We start from the raw sequence: 16,424 nt of genomic DNA on the forward strand, positions 1-16,424 counted from the left end.
CTCCGGCACCTATAGCACGGCCTTAATACTAAGCTTTAAACAGACAACTTCCTATATAATAAACTTATTATGGCCTACCAGGAAGTAGAGCCCTATAAGTACGCCTGCTATAAGCCTATAGATACCTTAGCTGGCCTTATTAACGACCTACGCTCCTCTATTATAACGTATAAAGTCTTAAACCCACTAGGCAGCACTTAAGCCTTTATTATAGATATTTAATATCCGTAAATAGACACAGACGTCTACTTTACGGACCGCCGTTACCGCTAGCAGTACCCATACCGACTAAGTCCTACCTATAACCCCTATAGCAACTCCCGTACAAAAGCATACCCCCGCAGATAAATAAGCCAGAAATGCTTCGTGTGTAGTAAGGAAGGATGTTAGTCTATAAGGCATACCTAGAAAGAACGTAATAGGTCTAAGAAGAGATTTAATAAACGGATTAACTAGTTTATCTTAAAGTACGAAGGAAAGGAAGTAGAGGAGTCTTTTAATAAGTTAATGGAAGCCCTTATAATTAACTTTAACTTAGACGCCCAGGAATAGGAGACCTTAAAGACGTTCTTAACCACTTTTGGACCTTTTACAGATAGCTAAGCCTTTAATATTATAACCGTATTAGCCGACCGCTTATTTATACACTTAATTACACCTAAAAACTAATCTATAAGTATACCCGCTAGACCCGTTACGGACGTTATAAACTATAAATAGGACCTATTTGCATATATTACTACGGAACGCTATACCCCTAAGGAATTCTACGGCGTTATAATTAACATAGGTACCTCTAAGAAGTCTACTATAGGCTACGGATAATACCTTATATATAAGGCCACCACTAATAATAATATGGATATCGATACTACGTAAACTGGGGCCGTAAACGTCTAGTTTGGCATCGGCTTAACCGCATTAATTAGATTAGTTATAGTTAAGACTCTAATTAGCCTAGTTGACTTCCACGTAGTAAAAGTAGATACCCCTTTTTTACTCTGCCTTGCGGATATAGATAGATTATAGATATACTATAATAATATTATAAATACCTTAATTGGCCCCGCAACTGCCCTAGGAAGTAAGCATATTACCCTACCAATTATACGATAATTTAGACACCCGTTCCTTATATAGGGAGAGACTTTATAAACCTATATTTAGGAATCTTTTGACTATAACCCGTACTACCTTACTAGTACTAAAATCTACCGCCTATACCGCCGTTTTGGCTACTTATTAGCCAAAAAGCTATATAGAGTCCTTAAACGCTCTGGACACAACAATATTAATAGGAAGGTAATTAACCACCTAACTAAATACTGCTCCTTTTGCCAGAAATACGGACGTTCCCTAGGCTAATTTAAGTTTACCCTTTATAAGGATTCTAACTTTAACTACTTAGTATACATAAATATTATATATATTAACGGTAGCCTAGTACTATATATATTTAATAAGGCAACCCGTTATTAAGCCGCCTATTAGTTACAAAATATATCCGTAAAGTATACTTAGGATATTCTACGGACCTACTGGATTAATACGTACGTTAGACCTCCTAAGTATATTACCTATAATGCCGGTAAGAACTTTATTAGCAAGGAATTCTAGTAGTATACTACGGCTATAGCTATATTAACAAAAGCAGTTCCAGTTAAGGCGTATTAGTCCGTTAGGCTTATTAAATAAGCTTACCTAGCTCTACGGAGAGCTTACTAGATTATTACGGACGAATATAAGGATATCTAAAAGGAGCTAGCTCTATAGATAGCCGTAAAAGCCGTTAATAACACTACTAGCCTAGACGGACTAGTACCTACCCTCTTAGTCTACGGAGCCTACCTAAAAATAAGTAATCTAGACCCTCCTACCCCGTCTATTATAAAATGAACAGCTATAATACGGAAGGTAATAGCTAAGATAGTTAAGCTATAGGCTAAACAAACTATTAATAACGCCCTATACTACTGCAACGGACCTAACACGACCTTAGTATATAACCTCCCGCTTAACTCTAAAGTCCTTATATAGCGTAAAAGCGGTAAGTAGACCGGACCCTACTGTTTACTAGCTATATAAAATAAAACGTGCTATATATAACTTTCTAGCGGCCCAACTAACTTTAGGAGCACGTCCGTAAAACCCTACTTTTGGCCTAAAAACACCTATAACATTAAGCTAGATAAACTAAAAGCAACCGCCAAATTAAACAAAACAGAAGCACCCCTGCCTACTCTAGAAGTCCCCTAGGAACCTACTAAACCTACTAAACCTGCTATAAAGCGTGGTTAAGGACGCCCCTAAAAGTACCCTATAACTAAGAATACTATAACAGAGAATTACCTAACCTCCGCAAAAATATCTATAAGGCAATCTCCGCCTATGGATATATTAGTTCTAATATAGGAAACCCCTTTTACGGACTTACAACATAAAGAGATTAACGGACTACTTAAAAAGGGTATCTTTACGGTTATAACGGAGAAAGACGTCCCGTAAGGCGCCCATATATTTAACTTACGCTTTATTAATAAAATTAAGCACCCTAGTACTAACAAAGCCTTTAAAAAATTAAGGCTTATTATATAAGCCTATAATGACTAAGGGAAGGGCTTAGTCCTTACGTAATAGCCTATAATTTAATAAGTCAGCTAACGAATTATACTTACACTTACGCCCGGACTATAGTAAAGTAAACCCGTAGCCCTTTACCTACAGGATATCTCGCAAGCCTATATGTAGTCTAATACCTACCTAAGCAAAGACATCTTTATATAACCACCCCGTAAGCTTAACCTATAACTAAAAACAATTTTATAAGTTATAAAACCTCTCTATAAAGTACCGGAAGCTAGAAACTACTAGTTTAAGATGTATTACTAGCACTACGTTAGTAAACTTAAAACGGAACAGTTAACCTATAACCCCTACCTCCTATACACCCAATTAAACAGCCTTAGTATTATTAAACTCTAAATAGATAATACCCTATTCTTAGCAGACTAGACCTTTATAGACGCTAAAGAAACTAAACTATAAAAGGCTAAGTTCTTAATAAAGCTGTAAAAGCAGTTAACTAAGCAGAATCTAATTAAGTTTAATAGAGGCCTAATTACCTAAAAGGGCAACCTAATTAAGCTGACTTAGAAACGCTAAGCCTAAAATCTAAAGCCTGTTACAGCGAAGCCTATAGACCTCACTAGCTCCTGCGGAGAGATTTGTAAAACCGTAAATATAAAGGACTAATACATTGCCCAGCGCGTAAGAGGCGCCTATATTACCACTGTCTATTAACCTAAATCTGCCTATAATTTGTCCTTTGTGGCCTAGGTAGTAGATCTATAAAAGAAAAATATTAAGCAGCTTAATAAGCGTATTTAGTGGCAAATTAATAATACAGTAAGGGGACTCACTTTTATACCACTAGACCTAAACTCCCTTAGCCTACTAGTATTTATAAACGCCTCCTTTGCTAATAATAAAGACCTATTATTACAAATTGGCTTTATAATTATACTTACAGACTGTAATTAGGACGTAAATATACTATATTAGTCTTTAATTAAGTGCAAATAAGTAACCTAAAGTGTACTAGCTTTTAAACTATATACACTAGCCTATAGCTTTAATATAGTAGCCGTAATCAAATTAATAGTCTAGAAGATTCTATAATTAGAGTAGTTACCCCTAGTCTTATACACTAATTTAAAGTCCCTCTATAACTGCTTAGTTAAGCTAGGTATAATATAAGAGAAGAGGCTTATAGTCGACCTAATATGCTTATATTAAGCCTATAAACAACGCGAGATTACGGAGGTTAAATAGATTAGTAGTAAAAATAACCTAGTAAACGCTATAACTAAGGCAAAGCTGTATTAAGCCCTTAAAACCCTAATTAATATAAATAGGCTTAACCTAGAAGTTATAGAATGGGTAAAACGGGATTAACGGAGCACCTATGGTATATTTATGGCCTATTAGAAGGCTATACAGCTTATTATACGGTCCGTTCTATAGACCGTAAGCTATTAGATAATTGGCATAGGTAGATTACCCTAAATTACTATAGACTGCCTATGTTACGGTACAGGTAGAAAATGGTGGAAAAGCTGCGGTGGAACTTAGTGGACTTACGTAACCTGCCGAATTCTGCTATATTCTGCCACGGTAGTCAAATTAACCAATTACAATTTTCCATCCCCGGGATAGAAAATCGCTATTAGCTCGCTTAGCACTAGCGCCTTAGCGGCCCTTAAGGTTTAACTTACAGCCAGTTTAGAGCACCATTTAGAGGCAGCCCAGAGGGCACATTAGGGGGGTTTCCTATGTACTCCCTTTGCACCTTATAGTTCTATTTCTTATATATTTCTTCTATATTTTGCGGTTCTATTAAAGCAATTACAGAGGCTATATATAGGTGGTTTTATTCTTTAAGTACCGCTAGTATATAATTATAGCACCTGTTATACTAACCGCGTGCTTACGCGTTTAGTACACTAAGTACGCGTTTACGCGTCGGTGCACTAACCACTTACTTACGCGTCTGGTGCACTTACGAAGCACTAACTAATTAGGGGGAGGTGCGTTAGTATATAGACCACGTAGTCTACCTTAATAGAATTAACAGTTACTACTATCCTAAAGAGCATATAATATTATACATATTTCGTGCCCCGGGATACGACTCACTCATGCTATTAAATTAGTACGAACAATTATTATCCGTTAATTAATTAACTACTGCCTATAATTGTCCAACTATGACTAGCTGTGAGTTAGTATCTACTATACTAGTGTTATTATTTAATCTTAAGGTAGTTGCTGCTATAGACGCCGTTATAACTACTACTTTTAGTAGTATATTATTTAACTTTATTAATACCGTAATCTTAGTAGTAAATATATAATAAAGCCTTATAGGAAATACTATAGCAGACTTATTAATGGGCTAAGTATATAGGTAAATAAGAAGTTAAAACGTAATAATAACTAGTAGAGTAGTTGCCTAATAGATTAACTCTAATTATATTTTAAGGTTTACTACAAAGAAGAGAACTATCTAGGTAGGGACTATAGTCCTTTAAATATATAATACTACGCCTAAGAAATATACTAAGTACGTTAATACGTTAGTACGTCAGTATATCGCGTTCCCACGTTTCTATATTTCTATATTCCGAACTTATAACATAACTAGCTATATAACTTAGCTACCCATTATCCTATAGTTTAACTAGCTCTAGCACCTCCTATATTTCCTCTACTAGTCCGTTTATATCTCTTCTTAGTAGTGCTACTACTGCCGATATAAGGTCTGTAATAGTAGCTAGGTATATATAGTAGTAATTTAGGTAGTATAATAGCTTTAAAGCTAATTGTAAATATTAACGCCGCCTATTTAGTTATTGTAGTTAATAGAGAGCCTAAGAAGCGTTAACTTCTTAATTAAATTATCGCCCTAAATATTAGCTACTAGCTTCTTAAGGAAGAAATTATATACCTGCAACTAACGCTAATTAACTTTATTAACGTCTTTAATACTATATAAGTCAGCTATTATTAAAAACTGTATTAAATTCTTATCCTATTATATAATTAAAAGCACTAAATTAACTACGCTAATAACTACTCCTATAATAAAATTAAACAATAGCCTTTCCTTTCTTTTATCAGCCCTTTTATATACCTCTAGATAGTCCTTTAAGTTTAATTAAGCCGTACTAGCTGTAGTAATTTTAAGCTATTAAAGTGCCTAAAGTAACAGAATATTTATAAAGTAGTTATCTAAAAATAGGCAAAATTGGCGAGCCTAAAGAGGAAACTATTAGGTAAGGTAAAGGACGTACTTAAAGGTATTTAAGAGAATAATATCTTAATAATCTGTTTAAAAAGGAAGCCTAAAAAAGTAGCTAGGTAAGGTAAATATAAAGCTATAGTAATATCTATATTAATAAAGGCTTATTATTTTAAAGCCCTTAAGTACTGGCTTACTAGGTAATTTAATTATAGCTATAAATTATCTAGTAAACCTTACTATTATTTTATTAAAGCTAACTATAGATTTAGGTATAATATACTTTCTAAACGCCTTGCCTAAAGAAGTTATTAATGGCTTAATTTTCTTAAAGACCTAATATTTAACGCCCTCTAGTAGAGGTAGTAAGATATAGAAAAAGCGCTTAAGTTACTTCTATCTTTTTGGCCTATAAATAAGCTAATTAAATGTCTAGGATATTTAGGATTTATAGCCTAAAGATCTTATACCTAAGTGCCTTTAAAGACGCCTATATAAATAATAAGCCCTACCTAAATTATTAATTCGCTAGTAGAGGTCTCCTTTTACGCCTATAATTATTTACCTATATATTATCCTAATTAGTAATATCCGCTAATATTTTAAGAGGCTATATATAGGTTTATATTAATTATAAGCTTCTTAAATATACTAATGCTAAAGAATAATAGAAATACTTAAATTAGTAGGTCCTATTTAGATCTATACCTACTAGACTCTATACTAATTTAATCTACTAGTATATAGTAAGTAAAGCGCTTACTATCCTTATCCTCTTTAAAAGGGTTATTAGATTTAATATTTGCGTTAATACCACTAATAGGCTTACTAGCACGCCGAGCGGTAAATATTAACTTATTTAGAAGGTTAATAACTTTAAGGTCTAGTTTAGGAATAGTAGCTATAAGCTCCTATAAAGTAGGAATAATAAAAAGGCCTATTCTTATAACTTCTTTAGCTAATAGCTTTAGTAGTTTGGTCTTATCTACCTTATCTGCTTTATCCTTAGTAGTTTTACTATAAGCCTTAAAAACGGCTCCTAATTTATCTTTAATATCCTTTATCTAGCTACTTAGCCTAGCCTCTTTAATACCCTTAATTAGCACTACTACCTCCTGCGTAGCTACTGCTAATAAGCTATTATATATATACTATGTCGCTTAAAAGGATTATAAATAGGACTCTTAGGCTTAAGGTGCTTTTAGAGGCTTTAGAGGCTTTAGAGTGTAATATTTTTTAGGTGGTATAAGGATAATATTTATTAATAATTAAATAATTAAACAGACGGCGATAATATTAAAGCTTTTTAATTAACTATATTAAATATTATAGGCTTCCTAGCTATATTGCTGCTATTTACCGCAATATCTAAGCATTAATAAGGCGCTAGTACCCTTGCTGCTAAGCAGCCGTACTAACTTAAGACTTTAATACTGAGCTCTATATAGTATAGAGCCTCTAGATTGGCTTATAAGGCGTATATATATAAAAAGTATATAAATTCTTACTATATAAAGTGATATAATTATATTATAAAACCGCCAATCTATGCCAATTATTTATATAATATTTATTTTTAAGATAAGTATATTCTATTATAATAATTTTATTTAAATTATTGCCAATATTTAATATTAACACTGCAAATATTGACAAATGCCAATATTTTATTGGCTGGAATTTCGCTTATTAAAAACCCCACTGCTAGCATAAAGGTTCTTATCTTATTACACGTGATATATACACGTACGTTTTTCCTTATTAAGACTAGATATTTCCTTATTAGGTTCGATTTGGAGCTCCAAGATCTACGGCCTCGAATCCACTCTATTCAATCAATTAAATTGATAAGATCTACCCCAATCTAATTATGGCTCCACCACGGAGCTCTAGAATTAACCCAGTCCAAAAGATCACTGCCTAGGAATAAACAGATTTGAGCTATATTTGGTCTTAAAATGAGATATCTAGATATTTCGATTCGGATTAGGACCCTCCGACATACGTGTTAAAAGAACTCGTGTGCAGATTGATCTATAAAGAAAATGAGGTTATCCCTTAGCACGGCAGCGTCCAACGAGTACGCGGTCTGTGCGCGAACACCAGTTTCAAAACAGTGCTGGCACCAATAAAATCTTATCCAATACGAACCAATAAAATATCGGTATTGCCAATATTGCCAATATTCGGATAATATCGCAATATTTCTTAGCATACCAAAAAATTTTACCGCCACCTAAGGTTACCTTTTATCTATATAATATCGTACAATATATCTTCTAGAATTTAAGAAATTAAGGATTTTGGATTATCTCTTACTTTTAATACCAATAAGGAAACTACAGACTTAATTCCTTTAACAAAAAAGTTATGGAAGACCTCTCTAATCTATAAGCATTATTATACACTAACGCCGGAAAAAAGATTAGAAAAGCTAGAATAAAAATAGATTTAGTATAAATATTGTCTAAAATATACGGCTTAAAGTATAATAAATATAAGACAGTATCTAGAGAGTATTTATGGAATTACCGTTAGTAAGGTACCTAACTCTAGCATTTATATAACAGCTTCTAAAACTATTAAAGCGTTATACACTAAGCTTTTTCTCCGGCTTAGTAATAGTAAAGACGACCTTAATTAAGAGATCCTTCGGCGTATGGTTAATTAATAGGTCATTAACTAAACCCTCCTAGATCTGATTATTATATAATAGCTTCTATTTTTATATATAGAATAGCCAGAATAGCATGCCTTTATTTAAGCAATAAATCCGCAGGGCTATATATTTATGCTAATATCTTATAATATAATTAAGCAGAGGGTAGGGGCTTAGTTTCCGTAAGCAAAAGATATTATATAAAAAAGGCTTTAATTATTATAAATAAGTATCTATCTTACTATTAATATTTAGACCTTACCAAGTTATAACCTTTTACTTGCGATTTACGCTAGCTTTATTAATACCTAGGATCGCTTTTAAAATATCTCAATTGCCCTTTATACGGTATATGGCTATAGTAGTTTAAATTAATAGGAAACCCTTCGCCCCGTCCTTAAAGATTATAGAATTATAGGAAATATTAGCGTTCTTATTAGTAATAATTCCATCATAAATAATACGCTTTATTGTATAATAGCAACTTATCTTAGTATAGAGAATTAAATTAACTAGAATCAGACTTTCTAACGGCTCCGCTATATAGGCTATATCCTTAATCTTATTACTAAAGCTTTTCTTTTTACTAATAATAGCAAAAAGTAACTTATAGAATTATATAATAGAGAAGATAAATTAGGAGAAGAGTTAGATAATAAACGCTAAAAAGAGAGAGTAAATTTAATAAGAGCGAAGATAGGTATTATAGGGAAGATCTATAATCTCGTTATCTATATCTGTGCCTCGCCTAATTATATAAATAAGTTTAAAGCACTTTCCGGAAAGTTAATCCCCCTAGGTAATTATATAAGATAGAATAGCTAGTTCTATATGCTTTATATTATACTTAAGATAGAAGTTCTTAATGTGCCCTAGAACTATACTAAAGCGTATATTTATAAGGATACTGTAACGGAACCTTATAGTAGGAACTACAATAGGCTCGTTATTAGGCTAGGTATATAGGTAAGTAAGTTAAAGTTAACAACGTAATAATAACTAGTGGAGTAGTTGCCTAATAGATTAACTCTAATTATATTCTAAGAATTACTATAAGGAAGGAACTATCTAGGTAGGGACTGTGGTCCTTTAAATATATAACCGTACTCCTAAGAAATCCTTCTTATACATAATATATGTGTACTCTATCTACTTTATTACGGATTATATAGATTATATAGATTATATAGATTACCCTACGTAACCTTAGTTACTATTCCTTGTTATATAGCTCTATTAGCTCTATCCTAGACCATGCCTAAATTAACTAACTAGCTTCTTTTAACTTTTCCCTAAGTAGTCGTAATATTATACTTAAAGCGTCCATAATACTATCTCCCTCCTTTTTATCTTTATCCTTAAAGATCCTAAATATCTCTAGGTTGTTTACTAGAGGTATAATATCCGTCTAATTAATTTAGTTAATATTATTGCTTATTATGCCTAAAGTAATTTCTTTATCTTTAACTGCTTGTTATATTTGCACTATAGCTGCGATATTATCTCTTAGTGAGATTATACCGTCTTTATATTCTTGCTGTTTAAAAGAGGGGTTAGTCTGTATTGCGTTGGCAAACCTATCTTTATAATAACCGTCCTCTTATTTAAAGTGCACTAAAGCGAATATTTATTCGTCCTATAATGTTTACTTTATCTCTAATGCTAAATATATATAACCTATTGCTCTTAATAGTTGTCTAGTTCCCTAATTAATTTATCTTAGGGTTTTGTATTTAATTTACTGCTATATAGCTAGATAATAAACTATCTATTGCTCTTGCAGAGCTATATTATTCTTAGGACGCTAAATAGAAGGCTGCTAATACTTAGTAAAGGGCCCTTAAGTCTCGTCTAGCGGCGTCCGCTTAACTAATCCGTTTTAAGAAGGTTTGTAAGAAGGTGCGTTTTAAGGAGTAGAAACTTATAGAATAGGGTTTATAGGAACTTAGTAATAAAAGAACGGATTCTCTTTTAATAGAGAAGGAAATAGATCTAAGTAGTTCGGCAACTGCTCTTCTTAGGTCCCCCTTAGGTAACTTATTCTTTAGCGATCCTTTTTTATTAATNCTACCTAACCTAATCTCTTCCGATACTTCTATACCTTTCCTATAATATTCTTTAAATTCTCTAATAGCTCCTAGGTAGTTTTAGTGTAGCCTATTTACTTAACCTTATACTACATTTTATTATTAATGTCCTTATAACTAATAATCTTTAAAACTTGCTATTTATCTTCTTTCTATCCTCTATATATATCTGCTTTATAAACTAATAGCTTAATATTCCCGTATACTGGCTCTAGCATTATAATATACTATATAGGGTAGATCTTTATTTTAGCNAGTANGTNTAACTTAAANATAACNNGTNAAATNNTNTATNTAATTTTAAAAGGTCCTAGTCTAACATAGTCTAACTTCTTACTTAGTTATTAACTTTTAAAATTTTTATATAGTAGCTATACTTTATCTCCCTCCTTAAGATCTGGTCCCTTAGATCTCTTAGTATTATAGTACTTTTTTATTCTCTTTTATACTTTTTTTACTAATTTTATAAGGTTTATATAAAGATTTATTAATATCTTTATTCTTTCTTTAGCTATACTACTCGTTTTCTTTACTTACCGTAGTAATAATAATATTCTTGGTTTATATCCGTAATTCGCCTTAAATAGTAATATACCTATTCCTTCTTAAGGTGTTATATTGTATATAAACTATATAACTAGTAATAGCAATACCTAATTGTTCTATACGTGATTAATATAGTGTCTTAGATACTACTCTAGTGTCTAGTTTAATCTTTCCGTTTAACCGTCTATCTACAGATAATATATAGTAGAAGTTGCTGCTCTAACTCCTTATTCCGCTAAGAATACCTTCTAAAATGCTGCTATAAATCTTAGATTTCTGTCCGATATAATTTTACTTAGTGCTCCGTATTTTATGAATACTTCTTTAATATAGATTCTAGCGATATCTTTTGCTGATATTTCTTCTATATATGCTATAAAGTATCCCCACTTTATAAGCTTATCTACTATTACTAAGATTATGTTATAATCTTATCCGGTAATAGGGTTTTTTAACTTTAGTAACTTAATAATAAAGTCCTATAATATGACCTCCTATGGTCTTCCTAGTATTTTAATAGGTTGTAGCCCTCTATATAGCTTCTACCTCGTTAGTTTATTCCTTTAGTAATTTAGATATTCCTTTATAATTTTTTATGCTAGTTTTTAGATTCTATTAATAATATATTCCTTTTAGAGTCTTAATACTAGGCCCGTGGCTCTATTATATCCCTAAGTTATTCCTTTATAGAAATCTTCTATAAAATACTCTACTATGCTTCTTAAGATATACTTTACTTCTTAATTTCCGTATATATCCATCTATAGATCTTCTAGCTATACTTCTAGAATTCTTTATACCTAAAAGCTTTCTAGTGTTTTATAGACTCTTTCTAGTTCCTTATTTTCCTAAGTTGCTATAATCTTTAGATAATTATACTTAATTAATCTGTCTATATCTTTTCGTAGTAAAGCCCCTAATAGCTTCTTATTGTTTTATAGTTTAGCCTTATAACTTAGAGCATTTGCTCTCGTGTTATCTGTACCCTTAGTATACTAAATCTTAAAATGGTATTTTATAAGTATCTCTACTTATCTAACCTGTTTTTAGTTAAGTTCCTTTATTATTAGGGATCCTATTAGGTTCTTATAATCCGTTTTAGCTATAAATGGTTTTTCTATACCTTATAAGAATGCTTTCTATTTTTTTAGTGCTGTAACTATACCTAATAACTCCTTATTATAAATGTTATAGTTTAACTCTAGTGGTGTTATCTTTTAACTATAGTATACTACTAGGTGCTATCTATCTTAATATTTCTATATAAAGTATGCCCCTAGTATATAGTCTAATATATCTATTTCTATAACTGTTTTTAATCCTAGTTAATAGATCTTAAGAACTGGCTCCTAGGTAAATAACTCTTTAACTTTTTTAAAGAGTTCTTGCTGTTTCTTTCCCTATACCTATAGTTCTTCTTTCTTTATTAACCGTATAAACGGCTTAATATCCTTTAACTACTACGCTATAAACCTTCTATAGTAATTACAAAACCCTAGGAACAATCTTAACTATATAACGTTCTTTGGTTTTTACTAATTTACTATAGCCTTAATTTTCTTTAGATTTATACTAAGTTAGCCTAGTTTAATAATAAATCTAATAAAATTAGTCTTCCTAGTAAAGAACTCGCATTTCTTAATTGCTACTAGCATTTGTTCTTCTTATAGTCTCTTTAAGACCCATTTAATGTGTTCTCTGTGTTCTTCCTTACTTATTAAGTAGATAATAATATTATTAAGATATACTATAATAAATTCATTTAAGTATTCTTCTAATATATTATTAATACGCTTCTAAAACGTTACTAGTGCATTTATAAGCCTGAATTATATAACTAATAGTTTATATAGTCCTTCCTTTAACCTAAAGGCTGCCTTTTATTTATTGCCTTCCTTAATTCTAATCTAATGGTATACCTATCTTAGATCTATCTTTATAAAGATTTATGTGTTACCTATCCTATCTTAGATTTCGCTAATTAAGGGTAAAGGATACCTATCCTTTCTAGTAATGTTGTTTAACTATCTATAGTTAATATACAACCTTAGTTTGCTATTTTTCTTTAGTATAAATAGTACTAGATATCCTATTAATAACTGTGATAGTCTAATGTATCCTTTTTATAGGTTTTTTTAGATAAACTCTTTTAATGCTTTACCTTCTTCTTTGGTAAGCTTATAGATTAGAAAGAACCTTAGACTTATTTTTAGTTCTAATTCTATCTTATAGTCCTACGCTATATACTCTAATAGCTTTTCACTCTCTAGTAACCATAGTTTCTTACTATACTTATAGTATCTCTTTGGTATATAACTTAAGCCTTGCTTAGTCTCTTTATATATCGCTCTAACCTAGTATTATACTAACTTAGCTTATTATCGCATTTTGCGGCGTTAAGTATCTTTAATATTAACCTAACCTATAACCTAATTAATCCTTGGGTTATATTTCTGTAACTAAACCTTCACCACACATGCAACCTTACCAAAAGGTAGCGCCACACTCCAAAACTTACGCATACCCATCTTACCATCAAAAACAATCGATTTTCTAACTTTCAAGACCTAATTCCTACTGCCTAGCGAGCTAGAGGTGGATTTATTTGTCGTTTTACCCCCTTTCCCCCAACAGAAAATTCTTCTTAGGGGTGGTCCTAGCTTGTAAGCGAGGCACGGACAGGAACACTAAAACCACTACTACTACTACCACCACCAATACTAGGGGTCTAGTATCACTACTACCTTTAAACCTAATCTCCCCAGAAATCCTCTAGTAGGATTAGTAAGGAAAAAGGGTATAAGGATAGTAAAAACTAGAAAACTACCCCTACAAGATGCCAAGGCCTACCAGGCCTAAAAAGAAACCTCCTATAGAGACAAGTGACGACAACGAGTCTATAGGTGTAAGGGTACTTTTGGTCCCTTACTCGGCTACATCCCGGGAGCTCTTAGGGGCTGCTAAGGCTAGCCTTCGGCTAGGCCTTGGCCACCCCTTATAAACTCCTCGGGCTTGCAGCCTCCTTCCTCCCCCATCGGTTCGTCTCTCCGTACGAGGCTATTGCCTACTCTTTACCATATCGTCCTCTTCCATCGACTCTCCTTGTGACTCATGCTCGGCTTGCCTGCTCCCTACCGTACACCCTGGCGATACTGCCTCACAATAGGCGAAACCCCTATAGAAAGAAATGATAATAGATTTCTATTTTCATCTTCTTTTCTTTCTCCTCCCAGCTTGTCTAAGAAGGGAGAGAAAAGAGAACATCCTTAAACTTCTTCTGAAAAAGAAAACTAAAAACCTATAAAAAAGAAACCAATAACTACTACGGATGGCATACCTAGTACACCTATACCTTTTCCTCCCCTTTCTCCAGAACAATACCTATAAAAAGCTCTAGAAAGCCTAACCCAGGCATATAAAGGGCTAGAAGAAGAAGAAAAAAAAGAATAAGTTAAANAGCTAGAGGACTATACAAGGAGTATTCTAGTAGGAGAAAATCCCTTTATAAAAGGAAAAGAAATGGAAAAAGATGTCCTAAAAGGGCTAGTAGAAGAAGTAAGGGCTCTCCGTAAGGAGGTAGCCCCTACTAANNAAACTTACGCAGAAAGACTAAGGAAGAACCTNCCTTCCTCGTCCTCTCTACCCTTATNACTACNACCTCCTTNTAGTAGGAGTCCTCCTACTTCTACTAGAAGTAAGAAAAAGCAGTTATAAGAAAGGAAGCTAGTCCTAATTATAGACGAAAAGGACTAACCTCTAGATATCTTCTCTATACGAAACAAAGTCAATTAACTATTTGTATTAAAACTGCAAGTAGAAAAACCAGTACTAGCATCTATAGCTAGAACTAGAGGAAAACAAAATATTCTCCTTACTACTACAGAGGAGTATAATGCAGATTTCCTAGTTAAATATAAGGAGATCTGGTATAACTGCTTTACCTTCTAAAGAGAACAAAAACTAGAACTATGGGTTTAAGTTATAGCCCATGGGGTTCCTACCCTACCTTTCCTAGGAGAAGGAGGCTCTAAGCTTCTAAAAGAAGAAATTGAGACCTTTAATCCTATAAAGATATAAGGACTACCTAGATGGATCTTATCTAGCGAAAAAAGACATAATCTATAGACCAGATTTGGCTCTATAGTTTTTACTATAGAGAACGAAGAAAAAAGACAAGAAATCCTTAAGTAAAAAGAGATATTAATTGCAGGTATAGCTACTAAGGTAGTAAAATACCTCAAAATCTCTCCTACTACGCAGTGCACGAGCTGCCAAAAATTTAGCCATATAGGAGATAGGTGCTTTACTAGGGCCTGCAGATACTATGCGGCTGCATATTTATCTAAAGACTATTCCTGTTCTACCTATATAATAATAGGCAAGCCTTGCCAGCATACCACCCCTCTTTGCATTAATTGTAAAGAAAACACTTTGCTAATAGTAAAGACTGTGAGACTCTTAAAGCTACTAAACTAGTACGCGAAGGAGATTTTATAGAAGAATAAAACAGATAGGATTCTAGAAGGAGGCAACTCCTACTAGACTCTTAAAAAGATATTAGAGAGCAAAAGAATAGAAATAAATTGCAAAAGGACAGGGACAGGGGTTAGGATTTCTTATAGTTTTTCTTACCATTTTCTTATTCCCTAGTAGTTGTAGTATCTTAGTGCTTTACTAGGAAACTATAAACTACTAGGACATAGCTACTAGTATATATTAAGCTGCCTAGAAAGGATTTATGTATATAGAACTATAGCGCCATAGCCTAAGGCTGCATGCGCAGTATTGTACGTAGTATAATATAATGGATAAAAAAAAATAAAAAATAAAAAATAAAAATTTCTATAACTAAGGTATTCCTAGTACTGCCTTATTATTCCCTAATAGTAATATATTAAAAGACATCTTAATTTATCTCCCTTTAATGGTTAACTAAATAGGTCCTATTTTAAGATTAATAATGCCTCCTCTATAGGCTATTAGATCTCCTAAAATTATCACTAATAGGTAAGGGTGCTCCTTTTTCCTGTATAGTAACCCCATTCTTTTAACTGCTGCTAGTAAGATATAGTTCCTCATTGCTCTACTATCTATTAATACTTTAAACTGCTAATCTTACTATTTAACTTATAAATTTAGGTGTTGTCCTTAAATTCCTTTAAGGGTCTAAGGCTCTACTACTGGCTCCCTTTAGTCCCGTAAGCCTCTACTTTTCCTAACTATTAGCTGCTTAATTCTGTCTATACTTAGTCCACTTTTAGCTAATACTTAGTTTACTTTTTATCTTTAATATACTATAGACACGTATTCTCTAGGCATTCCTATTACTATT

The 16,424-nt window shown here is 32.5% G+C and overlaps 1 protein-coding gene across 1 annotated transcript; it reads left to right on the forward strand.

The window, feature by feature from the left end:
• Positions 1-15,289: 15,289 nt before the first annotated feature.
• Positions 15,290-15,655, forward strand: K441DRAFT_738548 (uncharacterized protein; the record flags this gene model as incomplete). Its single annotated transcript, XM_067654337.1, has 1 exon — positions 15,290-15,655. A coding segment is annotated over one exon (279 nt), but the record flags the coding sequence as incomplete, so codon positions are not given.
• Between the last annotated feature and the right edge of the window lie 769 nt (positions 15,656-16,424).

This window comes from Cenococcum geophilum, assembly GCF_001692895.1.
Source record: "Cenococcum geophilum 1.58 unplaced genomic scaffold K441scaffold_68, whole genome shotgun sequence".
Classification (NCBI taxonomy): Eukaryota; Fungi; Ascomycota; class Dothideomycetes; order Gloniales; family Gloniaceae; genus Cenococcum; species Cenococcum geophilum.